Source organism: Falco biarmicus, chromosome 8 (genome assembly GCF_023638135.1).
Source record: "Falco biarmicus isolate bFalBia1 chromosome 8, bFalBia1.pri, whole genome shotgun sequence".
NCBI lineage: Eukaryota > Metazoa > Chordata > Aves > Falconiformes > Falconidae > Falco > Falco biarmicus.
In genome coordinates this window covers 44,279,341-44,293,809 of record NC_079295.1, presented here as the reverse complement: position 1 = coordinate 44,293,809, position 14,469 = coordinate 44,279,341, and the positions used below count along the sequence as shown (strand labels likewise).

Genomic DNA, 14,469 nt, shown 5'->3' with positions numbered 1-14,469 from the left:
ATCTGCATTAGCCTGCGCACCAAAGCTTGCATGTGCCTCTGGCAGTAGCTAGAGCAGCGATGAAAGATCAGTGGCAAAATTATTGTTGTAAGAAACCAACTCAAGTCAAGAAAATGGAAGCTATTTTCTACCTTAAAAGGAAAAACAGAAGTCTTCTAGGAAACAAAAGGCACCTTCTGCAAAATACTGGCCCTCAGCAACCCAGGTCGCGCTGCAGCCGGTGGGAATTGCAGAGCTGTGTATCAAAGTTAAGACCTAACTCACTACTTACACTGCTGTTTAGCCCTTCATTTCTTTTCCCTTTTGCAGTTAGGGGGCTGAAGCAGCCCAACTGATTAAGGAGAAGCAAGATCTCCTTATCATTGAAGCTTGGAGCAGTTCTGCCTACCTTTTCTCATTTCACTGATGCAATTGGGATATCTGGAAACACTGAAAAGTGCAATGATGGGGAACAATAATCACAATTACAGACAGTATAAAGTTAACAGACTCTATGGCATGTGTGTGATTTAGTTACTTAAAATAATAAAATATTTTTATTGTAAATTAATGCAAGCAGAATGTCAAAATGGAGACCGGAATTTCTAAGAAAGCAAGATTGTCCTGTTTTTGTTGGGGAGAGCAAGGGGAACAGTAGAGGAGTGATGGGAAGAAAATAGGACAGAGACCTGAAATACCTTGGATCACCCATATAAAAAGTAAAAATACTAGTTTAAGGAATAATGGAAGGACAGTGCATGATTTAACACTTTGGTCGGCCAGCATGACAAATTTAGAAGATATGCACTGAAGAAAAGTGGGGAAATGGCCCAAATGTTTTGATATCTTTAACCTGCTTAAAAGAATGCAACTAGACGTCGTATTTGTGGTATTTGTTTCCGAGTATCACACAGAGAAAATAAATAAATAAAAAAATGAAGAGGGAACAGCTTTCCATGGATGAGACTTCCACATTTATTGTTATTCCATGTGCATAGAAAATGGCAGTGAAGTTTCTTATGAAATAGGCAGGGAATGGGAAAGGTGTAGATATACTGGACTGGACTTTGTGCTTCAAAATTACACTACTCATTTTTAAAAGTGGGTTGGTTTTTTCCTTTTAAAATTTCTAACATTTTCTTGGAAATTTTTTTGTGCATGATGTTTGAAATTCCTTTTAAAATGACACACTGCATTACAAACGGATGGCACTTTAAACCAATGTGGCATTTCCATATTTACACCAACAAAAGAAATTTACAAGACGTAATAGCATACAATCTTGACATTTAGTAATAGCAATAAAACAAGGGCATTCATTTTATTTTTTCTGTACAAACTATCAGAACAAGACTTTTATTCACATAAAAAAAAATCAGCGTTAATTTGCTCTGACCTACACACTTTCCAAATTCTTTTTACTCAATTCTCAAACCTTTCATCACATCGCCCACACCCTCACCAGACTACAGGAGCTACAAGTAATTATACCTAACATCTAAACAGAGCAAAAAACCATCCCTTCCAGTTTTTCTTCCTGACAATTCCGCACTCAAAAAAAAAAAATTATCTTCCTTGTTCCTTCTTTTATTTCACTTTCACATTTCATAACCAAAACAACAAATGAGGCCATTCCATTTCTTCTCAAGCAAGATGAGAAATACACTGTTGTTTTTCTTTGATGCTACACCCAGGAGTCGGGTGAACCTGGGTACTGTTCTGCTCTATAAGATCGTCTGGTAGAATAAAAGTCTACATAATTTGTGGTTGATTTCAGTCCATATTGTGTTGTGTAATCTGAAGTAGCAGGAAAGTGAACTCGATCATCAAAATATGGGTCTTCATAGCTATGCGGGGACTGCAAGTATAATCTGTATGCATCGTAGTTTTTTCTGTTGGTATCTTCTTGACTGTAGTACAATTGCTGATGCTGTTGACAAAATGATAGAAAAATAAGCTTTCAAAATATAATTAGCAGAGAAAATACTTGTTTCTCAAGCTTACACATACTATACAGAGCCTTTCCCTAAAAAGTTAAGTGCAGCTCTACCAAGATGACAGTAATATAGGTTTCCAACCACCATGAAATGTACCTAATTGTTAAATGAAACTAAAGAGAGGAAAAACCTCTAAGCCTGCCTGCATGCCTCCTTCTGCATCCACTGGGAAGCTAGTAACTCTTCAAAAGTAGTACATTTAGAGCCTAAGTAGGAAGTACAGAACCTGACTATACGTACCAAAAAAACCCTAAAAACCCACAAACCTCAGAAAAGTGGTCTCAGATCCCACAATAACAACACACTAAAATATGTGACTAAGAAAACACAAAGGTAATAGAAGTACATAAGCAATTTTCAGTTTAAGTACACTAATGCCCAATAACAAATTCACTATGCTATAGAGAGTCTATAAAAAAAGCGATCTAACATTACGAAACACACTCAAACTCCCTTAAGTTCCATTAAACACTACGTGCTGAGTCCTGTTACCAGTGGCATTTCAGAACAGAATTTTGGAGTCACCTGTAGTCGTCTGTTTTGTTCTCTTGCTGGTGAGGAATAGGAACTGATGTAAATTGGTGAAGGTTTGCTGGAACCTGTGAGAAAACAGGTTATGGCATAAACTTCAGTATTTATTCTTTCGTCTATTTGCTTCTATTTCACCTAGAAGAAATTATGTAGCACCCAAACAATTAAATCTGCAGATTTTGGTATCTACTAATAATATAATACAGTAACACCACATGGTGAAATTTTGTCCCTCAGCAGTAAATTGAAACCAAGAGGCTTTTTTGTGTTACGGGTTTTGGTTGTCCAGACTGGTAACCTTTAAAGCAAGGAATTTCCTTATCTTTATTCACTGTCATCTCTATTATTTTGCAACTCATGTCAAATAGTGAGAAGGAAACGGCAGATGAGGAAAAAGATGAAATCTTGATATAATAATATAATAGTATACAACCTTGCATCATTCTTATTTATAACATAATAATAACAAGAATGTGCGTAATAGAAGAAATCTATGTAATAGGATTTCAAATAAAAATTCCCAACACCTCTAACCTCTCAATATATAAACAGATCTTCTCTTATTCTGGTTATGTGTGCAATTTTAAATAAAATAGCAAAGACAGATGAAAAACCTGCTCTGTTCCACATGCAATGAATACAATGAATAAAAATGGAAAACAACATTAAGTAGTAAGAAGCCTGCTAATGCAACTGTCCATATTATGATTGCATAAATGCCTCATATGAGGAATATTTATGTATTCCAGTTAAAAGTTCACTGAACTGCTCTCTTACCAGTATATACGTCTTTATGTGTAATGACATCGCCTTGGTTGTTATAATACTGCATAGAAGGTTGCATTCTATCGTATTCAGAGCGGGGTTCTCTAATTCCTAATAAAGCCGGTGATGATGATGTGCTGCCAACTGATGAAAAAAGAAAGATTATCAGCATATGCAACAAAAGCTTTTCCCATACCTAACCTTCTCTTTATTTTCTCCTCATCTCTTTCTTCCTTGAGGATTAACAAATGAGAGAGATGTGGGCAATGGACAAAACAAGTACATCATTTTTCCTGGATGAAGAACTCCTGTGCCAAAGCTATCAACAACATAACACGAGATAATTTTATACATTAATGGCGAGTCACTGCTCTGTGATGCTTACAACTGAAATAAGAGACCCTGCCCATTTCAGTCTGCATATGATATAATTTGTGTGCGTTATGATGATGACACTCCTGCTAATGTTTGCGATTTTAAGGAAGTTATACTTAAACACACTAAGTCCATCCTATCGCTTGGGACAGGACAGAAAAACTGTCGGTCTGCCTGGCTGAAGTGATCCACGTAAACTCTTGCGTTACTGTTCTGCAATTAGCATGCAGAAGCATATCTTGGGCATTTTGCAGTCCAGGTGGCTGACCACCATGGCAGCAATGAATGACTGACTTGAAATTCTTACAGTGAACATGTCCATCTCTACCGTAGTTGTAAAACATTTGTACTGCTAAATCTTCCCTCTTTTACAGACCACTTAGGTTCTGTTGGCTTAGAAAGACTTGGTAACACAGCAGAAAAATACCTCAGAAAACTTCTGGAAATTCTGCTTCAAAATATTAATCAATGGTACTTTCTTCCATTAGCTGTGTCCATTACATCATATCTCACAATTTTGTGTGTTATTATGGATAGTTTAAATACTGATATTATCCTGGCATATTCACAGCTAAAAAAGCTACATTTGGGGGTATCATTAAAATTCTGACAGGGGTCAACGTAATGTGCATGTTAGTAATTGAGTGACCAAAACAAAAACAACTGTTACAGGCCTAGCGTAGCTGTTCTACCATGCATCTCCTATTGTGTCTGCTGTCACCAGCAAGGCTGCTACTGCAGTACCCTCTGTGGACACGTTCTTTGCACCAAACTTTCACCTTACCAGTTTAAGCTTGTTCATGCTCTGAACAGAAAAGCAGATGCTTCCTAACAGGATTTTTTAAGTGTTCTTTGAAGTACAACAGACTCCGAATAGTATGTTAGAGCTGCCCATTTCACTTTCTACTTTTGTTCTAAGAAGTGGAGTAATGCAGTTGTTCTGCTAGCGTATCTTGGGAGAAAAAGTGCTGAGAAATGTATGTGGCAGTAGGTACTGGAAAATCCTTTTACACTTTGGTAGAATCTGGTCACCTCCCTGAGCCCAAGCCGAATTTGCTTCCTTGTCATTGCTGATTTTGAGAAGGTATTTTTGGCTCTGGCATTAGATACATTGCTTAAACAGTCTATGACTTCAAGGTAGCGTTCTGATGCCAGTACGTGCAACCTGGCAACTGGGTGTAAAAGCAAAAACTGCCTCCAGTATCACCTGGTTTGAGAATGACAAAGATACCTGGTCAGGACATTTTTTTGGAATCCCGGAGGTCTGGGAGAAAACTGAATGTGGAACACAGTGAGATCAGAGTAACGCAACCCTCCAGAACTGGTAACTGCAGACTGCTGTTGTATGGCACTAGACAAAGGAATCCGTCTTGTATGTTGTACTGTGGTGGCTGAGAGGAACCCTAGGCATGAAAGGTACGCTTTCTTTCCATTCCTAAGACACTGGAAGTATACTTCTCGTACAAAACTAAATTTCTGGTCTATTCCTTGTTTTTTAAGTCAGCGATGTTGTGAAGGAATGTGTGAGGGCTGTTACTTTTATGTAAAGTAATTAAACAACAGTATTGTAGGAAGCGGTCACTTATTTTAGCAGTCATGGTAGGTAGATATTTCTTGGTATTAACAGAGATCTATTCACATAAAAAAAGAAGACTACATTGGATAAAACAAAATGCCAATGAAGACAACACATACGACTTCAAGCAGGTTTTGTTTCAGCCCCCTCACGAAGATCTAAATCCTAGCATTGAAGATATTAAAGGCACAAAGGCGAGAAATGAGGAGTCACAAAAGTAAGATTTTTGTATTTGTTTTGTTTATCCTAATTGGACATTACATAATAGAGAATGAAAGTAGGTTCCTCACTGCTGGTCTTTTGCTTTCTATGCTATCAAGTACCCGTGTTCTGTGAGGCTGCATCTACAATGCCAAGTCATACAGCACAGGAGTGGCTTTGTAGAGGGAAATACTTGGTAACAAAGGGCAGGTGTGTACTCTGAGGATTTTATTTAGCACCAAATCTAACCTGGTCCCATGACCTGAATGCCCATTAGCAGCTGGAGTATATCAGTGGTCTGGACGCACACCATCTGATTCTGTTTCATCCAAAAGGAATACAGTTCACACATGCTGAGACTGCAGTTTGATTTGTGTTAAGGAGTAAGTGGGGAGACGGGCTTCAAAGTGCTGCTTATTCAAACTAAAATGGTAATACAGAGACATCCATAAGTCCTGTGGAATCTGAAGCCTGACAACAGCAACAGCGAAAGTAACTTTCAGAGTACGTGAAGTACTTCACGTCTAAATACAGGAGAGACAGCATGACCTCTGTGTTTTAGACAGTTAGTTGTAAACTGAGAGGCTATTTGAGTCAAAAAAAAAAGATACCAGCTACCCCTTCAGTACAGCTCTTTACATTTCTTGACTGACCTGACTGTATGACAGGTGACATCTGTTGATTTGTTGTTGATAAAGAAGGATGTGATTTGAATCTCTCTCGCTCTAGTGTTGATACTGGTGTAATAAAATGACTTTGATTCCATCCATCCTGTGGAGTGGCAAAAAGAAAAAAAACCCATCAAAATTGCTTTCCAGTAAATTAGGAATTTTTGTAGAACTATTTTCCAGTGTAGGCTAATCTTGTAATTTACCTTTTTATAAATGCTACGGAGATCTCGGTATTGCCATAATGTATTCAGTACCTGGGCAGCTGCCTTGACAACTTTCAGTGATGATCTACGGAAGTAAAGTATATTACATTATTAGAAATTCCACTTAAAAAGAACAACTTCCCTGAGCTACATAATGACCTAAACCTTGATGCTATGAAGCAAGTCAGGTCATCTCTCCAGGTGTCAATAATGCACTCCTGCGTTACCACAATGTGAACACAGCTGTGTCAGCAGCCTCATCAAAAGCCTGGTGCAGAACCCAATTAAACATTACAATCTTCTCCCTCTCCAGCCTAGAAATTTTCCCTTCAGGTCCCACACGTGAGGAACACAGACAGAAAGGCTGAAAGAGTTACTGTCATTGTCTGCAAGAATTAAACATCATGAAGAGAAACATTATGTTTAGTGCGTTTCATAAAAATGGAGTCTACATACCTTAAATTGTTGTACAAAATTCCTAACTGTAGAAAATGAATAAACAAATAAAAGAGAACTGGTGTTAAGTCTCCAGACATTGTCATAGTGAGGCTTTGTTTTCAGTTCTGTGTAGCACTACTGAAAACTTTTATTGGTTGGGGAAACACTTTCCCGCTCTTGAGGGCAAGGCTAGGAAAACTGGTCTAGCTATTACTAAAAATAAAGTCATGCCACCTTATTAAAGAGAAATGGTAGTAAGCTGGTGGTGGTACTGAAGCAGTGATTTGACATTAAATGTCACAGCATGACATCTCTGTAAATGTACACCTTTTTCTGTCACTGTGAAGATTCATCCAAATACAGTTATTGGAAGAAAGAGTGAAAACAATGGCAGTTGATAGCATTAATCTATGAGTAGACACTCAGTATGTTCACAACATGTTAAATTTGTTTAGTGTACCCTGTTGCCTCATAAATATAAGTGCAGATGCAACTTTACATGTTGTCTCCACAGACCAATGAAGTCATATAAAGGGTCACTGCATTCACACCCACACTTGAAGTGAGTCTATGTCCTTTGAACATAGGAAGGAAGCACATCTTGGATGCTCAAAATACAACCCAGTTCCTTCTGAGACAAAGACTTCGGTAAAAATGTGGTATGTTTAATTCACACTGACCAACTTCTCTGAGAAAAGATCCTTTTCTCTCCTGACATCTGATCAAACACAGTGGGAACAGTACACCACGCTGACTGTATCATCAGCTTTCTGCTATCCATAGAAGAGTGATCTGTGGTACCTGGCTTACACAAGAGTCCTGCTAATACGATTTGCATCATATTGCTAAGAAGTAGGGAGCAGTGATGCTGAGCAAAGCCATATGGGGCCTATGAGGCTGACTTAGTGCTGACCCTGCCTGACCTGGGAGCCGTTGCATGTTCCTGTTCCTTGACGCTCAGCTGTCCGGTTCTGAAAGGTTTTTTCACTACTAAATTAACCCAACACCTGATCAAGCCCAGCACTGAACTAGTTAACAGAAACCCTAGCGCAGGGGCTGGCACAGCCAGACCCCAGTAGGTCTGCAGTCATGCCTTCTCAACCAGCATCTGCTTTGCAGCCCTACCTGGGCAAATCCCACGGGCCAGGAAAACTGCACGGCCGGCCAGCTCTTCCTTACCACCGACTGAACGGCCACGCTAGATACAATTAATAGCTATTGCAATACATCCTGAATATTCCATTGATCTTGTAGATGTTTAACAGGGGACATTTTTTTTTTAAAGTACCATTTAACCTGCATATAGGCCCCACTAATGTGATTACTGCATGCAACTGTAAAAGCCTCCAAAAGTTTTAGAGAATACATTGCAAGAGAATGGTGGTACTGACTGCCTCTTCTTTCCCAGCACAAATCGTGTTTTGTTAGCTACCTGGATCAGGACAGCAAAAGTAGATCCTTTTTTCAACTCAAAAAAACCCATTTCCCACATTCTTAACCATCCTAGATGGAAATAGAAACAGTCTAGGTATGAACTTTGTTGCCTACTTGCCTGTCACCTCTTCCTTTTGTGATGTTCACCAGTTTTTCTATCCCTCCAGTATCAGCGAGGGCTTTGGCATTTTCCATGTTTTTACTAGTGACCTCATGCAAAGCACAGCAGATTGCTGCTACGGTCTCATCAGACAATATGCTTGGACCATTGCCTCCTGGAAGTCGGTTAACCAGATCTCGCATAGCATATTTACCTATAAAACCCCATCAACAGAACCAAGTAAAAAAAAATAATACATTTTAGTAATTAAGGTTTGAAACTACAGGACTCATCACAAATCTGCATCTGAAAGCAATAAAAAGAAACGCAGTATCAAAACCGTGGAAACCTTTCAAAAATTCACATTTTACACAGTCAAGAGAGACTAGAAATCAATTTTTGAACTTTTTTTCCTTTTAGTTTAAAAATGTGAGGAATTGAATTTTTGCATTAAAACACGAGCATTTGAGAAAGCAGAATCATCCAAGGGAAAATGTTACACTATTTACTATGATTAAAGAAGCAGTGCATATTCCTAGGCTTCATTTATGGGATGGTTAAAGAAATCCTTACAGTAACTTGGGATTTTTCTCCTTTCAGACATTCTCTCCACATTCTTCGTTACCCCTAAGAGATCAGATCTCAGCTCTTCCAGATTTCAATACTGACTGATGCGCAGGAATAATCACACTGCAGACAAAGGGAATTAACTAAAGGCAAGGTAAGCCCCCCCCCCCCCCAAGCTGTGCTGTTTATTGAATGATTAATTGATTTTATTGAAGATGTATTTGTACACAACAGTGAAAAATGAATAAGCTTTACACAAAGCCAATAGCCAGCCATCTGCATAATGTGCTTGGGGTGAGGGGAAAAAAATCCAAAAAGGAATTGTGCAAACACAAGGAAAAACTTTTCAGACGCACTGTAAACCATCACCAACAATGCTGCATATGGTAGTACCTGGTCACTGCCAATCTTTTAGCAAGCTCATCAACACGTTTGCATATACCAGTTTATATTGTTATTTGTTGGGAGTCCACAGTCTCTTGTTTTCTTCATAGTTTAGACTGTGTAAACCCATTATTCCTGCCCCTTCCAATGGCAGTAAAGTTGCATAAAACAGATGACTAGCATGGGGTAATTTATGACTCACTTCATGTCTCAAAATATTTTATACAAAGAGTAGTTTCAGAGTGTATCTGGAAAGCCAGTAATTCTTTCATAGTTAAGGATTCGACAGGGCAAGGGGACAGGCAGAGGTGCATTCTTGAACTGGGAAGTTCTGCCAGGAACGGGAAAAAAAGATCCTGAAAAAAAGAGTATCACCTGAGCATGACCTGTATGTCTGGTGCTATAGAACAGAATTTTCTTTTTACCAAATTCTTTTGCAGGTAATACCTGTGCTGCAAGAAAGCGTGTTCTGAACATCAACAATGGAGAAGCTTCAGAAATATATATATTAAATTCTGTTCACCTGCATTTATCTTTTTAAGAATAATGATACTCTCATCTGTATAAATAGTTGTTATATACTTATCCCACCAGTCTAACAAGACAGAAGATACTTCTGTAACAAAAATGAATTTTTTTTAGATCATGACATTGTGTTAGCAGGGTTCACTTAGGCCACAGCAGTCTGAAGCTGAGGGCAAGGCATGTTCAACGCTTGCCATAATAGACTGAGATTCCTGCTCAAGGCAGGAAAAATGTGGGGTTTTTTAAATGCTAGATGAGAGGCACAGGTGAATGCTTGAAGAATTTAATAAAATTGAAAAAAGAGAAACAGTAAGTTTTTCTAGCAAGCACCCTTGATTACTTAATTCAGCAAAGACATATATATGATACCCTACATCTGGGTTTTCATGGAAATATTTTACTAGGAGAGGATTTCTTCCCTCTCTCCCTATCCAGTACTATCAAATAAAGTATTTACTGATGTAGTGGCAGCAGAGCTGTCCTATCCTTTTAGAATATGTAAGGGACCTCAAAACCCTCTGAGAAGGTTACCACTTAGCTCCAAGGAAGTAGTTGTGTTTTCCATCACATTTTGTACTGACAGTTTCCTGTCCAGTTTAATTTAGCTGTGGTGACTTCCATCTGTTGTAAAGAGATTGCCATGCAAGATGGCTAAAGGCAAACTAAAATGTCAGTATTACTCCGAAAAGCTACTGCTGTCAAAAAGATTAATTTCTGTGACGCAGCTGACAGGATATAGGAAAATCAAGTATGCTGTTTCTACCGATAGAATCTCATCCTGGTATATTTTCAATACAAGGTCTGACACATTGGTAATGGTGCTTTCTTCAGCACAGTTCTGTACGTACCAATAAGCTCCTTATTACGAACATCTAATGCCATATTCCTTAAGGCAGTTGCCACAGATGAAACAACTCTGTCATTATCCATTCGCAGCAGCTCCACCAGGATTGGTAGTCCTTTTTCTTTTCTTACAGCAGCTCGAATGTATGCTGCGAACTACAATAAACTCCAGTTACTCACAAACCTACTACAACATTCCAACTGAAGTAAGAATTACAACCTAGTAAGAGATTAAGTATGTTAGGAGACATTTTCCAAAGAAAAGATGACACGTCAAATGCATGTCAAATGTCTTTTCTATTATTATAAAGAGCTGGCTCTGTTTCTCACCCATTCCTCTTACAAAGCCATGTTTAAAAAAAGTAGTCTAAAAGACAAAATAGCTTAATAGATTACAAGTCATTGAAAAGGGAACAGTTTGATGGGTTTTTTTTCCTTTTTTTTCTAAATACCAATTCTATAATGGTCATAAAATGAAAAAGTCTAAGCTTTTTTTCTATAAGCAAAGGAAGCAATTGTGGGGTTTTTTTTTAATCTATCCGTGACAAATACATAACATTAATGAAGTGCTCTCATGCGGTGCTTTTGTAACATATTGTATGCAAGGGCCACAAGCAAGAACGTATGGAAGAAATAATACAAATAATAAAGCAAATACAAACAATTTATTTATGCTGGTCTTATTCTGACAGTAAACTTCCCACCAGAACTCACACCTAGATGCTAGAAGATTATTTTGACCTAATGTGCACTGGAAGAGAGCTTTTTCTGTTTATTTAAAATAAATGGTACCAATTTCAAAGCCAGTATCCATATTGCTCTTCCTGTCTACCATCTTTGTTGTTGCTTTTCACTGTGGAAATAACATTATGGCAGCACATAAGCACTAATGATGTGCACTAGAGAGAGACACTCAGATGCATACTAGAAAATCACACATTCCTTCAAAGCGCATTTCAATATCTTACTAAAAAAGCCAGCTAAAATATGACTGGAGGAAGAGTAGGAATTCACATACCTTCCAGTTGCCCGCAGAAAGATTCTGGAGAGATCCTGCAGAGCCCTCTAGAGTAGCAGGATTGGAACTTTCTGCTAGAAGTGTTAGGTACGGCTTCACCACAGATGGGTGCCACAGCATTTCCACCCCTTTAGGGGACTTGGAAAATCCTGGTATAGGGCCAACTCCATCCCACTGAGAAGTGAACATACATTTGTAATTAGATGAAACCTCTGGATTTTTTTTCAATATATGATAGTTTTTCTTCAAGTGATGTACTCCTCCCCCACCATTAGCTAAACCACAGTTGACAGATTTGTACTACAAGGAAAACGGCAAACCTGATCCTCCTGTGAAGTTTTTTTTTTCTTCTTCTTTTTCTTCCCCCAGCAACTTGGCTCTGAATCTTTGCTAGGTGATTCTTTTCCTAACAAGTCATCCAATTCATTGATACCCAGCAGACGTGCCTGAGGTACTTCTAGTTCCAAACGGTAAGAGAGGTTTCTCAAGGTACAAACACAATTTTCCACTGTCTGAAGCCAAGCCAGAAAGATGTCATGTAATTAGGTACTTTCTTACACAGTGATACAGCAAACCAAACAAATCAAGTAGAGGTGAACAGGCATTCGGAGCACAAGCACTAAATTCCAGTTCTGGGCCTTGGGTTTCTTTGTCTGTTTCTCTGTGAAAACTGCAATCTCTCTTCTGATACCCTCAAATACGAAAGTATTTATAATAGTAATCTCTCCTGTAGTGGCTTATTTTTTAGTATTATGAAAATGAAAAGCACAAGAGCTTATTATTATTTTATTAAAGAATGAATACTTCAACACTGATGAAAATGAAAAGTGCTGAAAAATTGCAGCATATTATGCAATAGAATTTGACTGCGCATCAGTGAACTGGGGTTGGGAGAGAGGACCAGTTGAGCTTGGTGCACCACAGAGCGAAATTTTATTATACAACCTTGAAGGATCCTATCAGGCATATAGTTTATCGCTAAAATTCACTTAGATGAAACATGCACACACCTTGCTGTCATAATCTGATGTGTTCACACACGTGTGGATCACATACAGCAGCGAATCAACCAACCCCTCACAAGACCTCATCTGTTTCCGGGCTTCTTCACCTGCGGAGCTTAGATTCCTAACGGATTGAAATGATAGAGGAACACGGTGTATGCACAGACAGACAGTCATCTTATTAGATAATCTGCAGAGTTTCTTTATACAGCCGATTGATAATCGAGAAGTTAAAAGCAAACACAGCACTTCGTGCAGTAACCCACCCCCAGTTCTTGGAGAAGATAAATATGATTCAAAACTGCAATACCAAGACAGCACTGACTCGTGAACAAAACTGGCCATAAGCAGAACCCCTTTCCCACAGACTTTTCCCTTCCAAGCCCTCCTCTGTTGTACAAGCCCCAATCTATGGTTTGTACGTGCTGCAGAACAGATCGCTGAGCTTGTCTGTGTTAGAAATATCCTTCGTTGCCTCTTCTTTAAATTGGATCCATTCAGTGGTCCGTTCTGTGATGCAGCCTCATTAATACTTGTAGTAGTACTACGCAGACAGAAGTATAAATTAGGGTGTGAGGAAAGGAAAAGGCTGCACTGTGCTTGAGAATAAGCAGCAAAGGATGTAGGAAAACATTTGCCTTCAAGGCCACTATACTGCAAAACCTGAAGCTTACACTGTAACTGGTTGCACGCTGAAAATGGTACTGCTCCTCAAAAAGGCTGCCGTGCCTGTCACAGGGGTGCCTTTTCTCTACATATCATGTTTACACTACTATGCTAGAACAAAACTATGTTCAAAAGCAGCATAAAACTTGTCATCTTGAAAAACAACAACAAAAAAGTAGTTTATGAAAATTTTCTGAAGTTTAGAAGGGTTACCAAAAGCAATTCCAGTCCTGTTTAAACTCAATGGCTTTATTCTACTGTTTAATGGAAGACAGTTTGAAATCTAATAAATAAAAATTATAAACAAACCTACTAATGAATAGAAATAGCTTGTATACTACCCCAGCCCTTGAATTATCTTTTTAGATATTTTAGTTTGGCTTTGATTACTCTGAGTACTTTTTTTTCTTCTTACTGTTGTTTGAGAAATCCCCAAAGGGGATAGTCAAACAATTCTTTATGGATATGTACGCATATACAAACGTATTTATTTAAATGTATACAACCATAAAGAATCACCCAATCCGCATTTTTTTCCCTAAATAACATTCATAAGCCTTACATACAATACAAAACCTGCAGTAAGTAACAGGGGAAAAGTGCAACGATCACAATTCATAAAAAACACAACACAAATTTAACCACTAGCTATTATATTTAGCATCTCTTAGTGACTAGTTTTGTACTTCTCAACGTAATTTATAAATGTCTTAAAAATTACAGTACAAAAAGGACCTGCTAGATAACATGATTACTTTATAAAAGGCAGTATTTTAGAACAGCAAATTACCTCAGGCATCCTGTAGTATTGCGTAGCACTAGGGAGGTCTGGAATTTAATTTTATGATCATCGTCAAAGGAAGAACTGTTCCATCCAGAATGTGGCACTATCACAGTGCTTGTCAGTGTTGACAGAGCATCTCTAATGATTGTCATCTTCACTGCATCGCATGAAGACAAGTTCCAGAGAACCCCTGAAGAAAAGATTTCCTTTGCAGTGAGGTCAGACAAGGCTTGGCAACCAAACACAAAGCAGCAGCAACAACTTAAAAGACATCACTTTAAACAGGAGAAAGAAATCTACCTATGCAAACCCAAAACAAATGTTAATTAGTCTGCAACATAACTTTAGTATTATTCCAGCATTATGGGTCAGTAAGTGGTCTGAAAAGCTGCCAGTAAAAGATTCACT

The 14,469-nt window shown here is 38.3% G+C and overlaps 1 protein-coding gene across 5 annotated transcripts in view; it reads right to left on the bottom strand.

The window, feature by feature from the left end:
- Nucleotides 1-930: 930 nt before the first annotated feature.
- The window catches only part of PKP4 (plakophilin 4), a 101,489-nt gene continuing 87,950 nt past the window's right edge, over nucleotides 931-14,469 (bottom strand). For all 5 annotated transcript variants that reach the window (XM_056349346.1, XM_056349347.1, XM_056349349.1 and 2 more), the window contains 11 exons: nucleotides 14,068-14,251; nucleotides 12,618-12,735; nucleotides 11,928-12,119; nucleotides 11,608-11,781; nucleotides 10,595-10,745; nucleotides 8,289-8,484; nucleotides 6,299-6,383; nucleotides 6,078-6,195; nucleotides 3,285-3,416; nucleotides 2,502-2,575; nucleotides 931-1,909 (listed from right to left, as the gene is read on the bottom strand). In XM_056349346.1, the coding sequence (XP_056205321.1) occupies nucleotides 1,664-1,909; nucleotides 2,502-2,575; nucleotides 3,285-3,416; nucleotides 6,078-6,195; nucleotides 6,299-6,383; nucleotides 8,289-8,484; nucleotides 10,595-10,745; nucleotides 11,608-11,781; nucleotides 11,928-12,119; nucleotides 12,618-12,735; nucleotides 14,068-14,251 (1,670 nt within the window). In that variant the 3' untranslated portion in view covers nucleotides 931-1,663. The remainder of the gene's footprint in view (nucleotides 1,910-2,501; nucleotides 2,576-3,284; nucleotides 3,417-6,077; nucleotides 6,196-6,298; nucleotides 6,384-8,288; nucleotides 8,485-10,594; nucleotides 10,746-11,607; nucleotides 11,782-11,927; nucleotides 12,120-12,617; nucleotides 12,736-14,067; nucleotides 14,252-14,469) is intronic.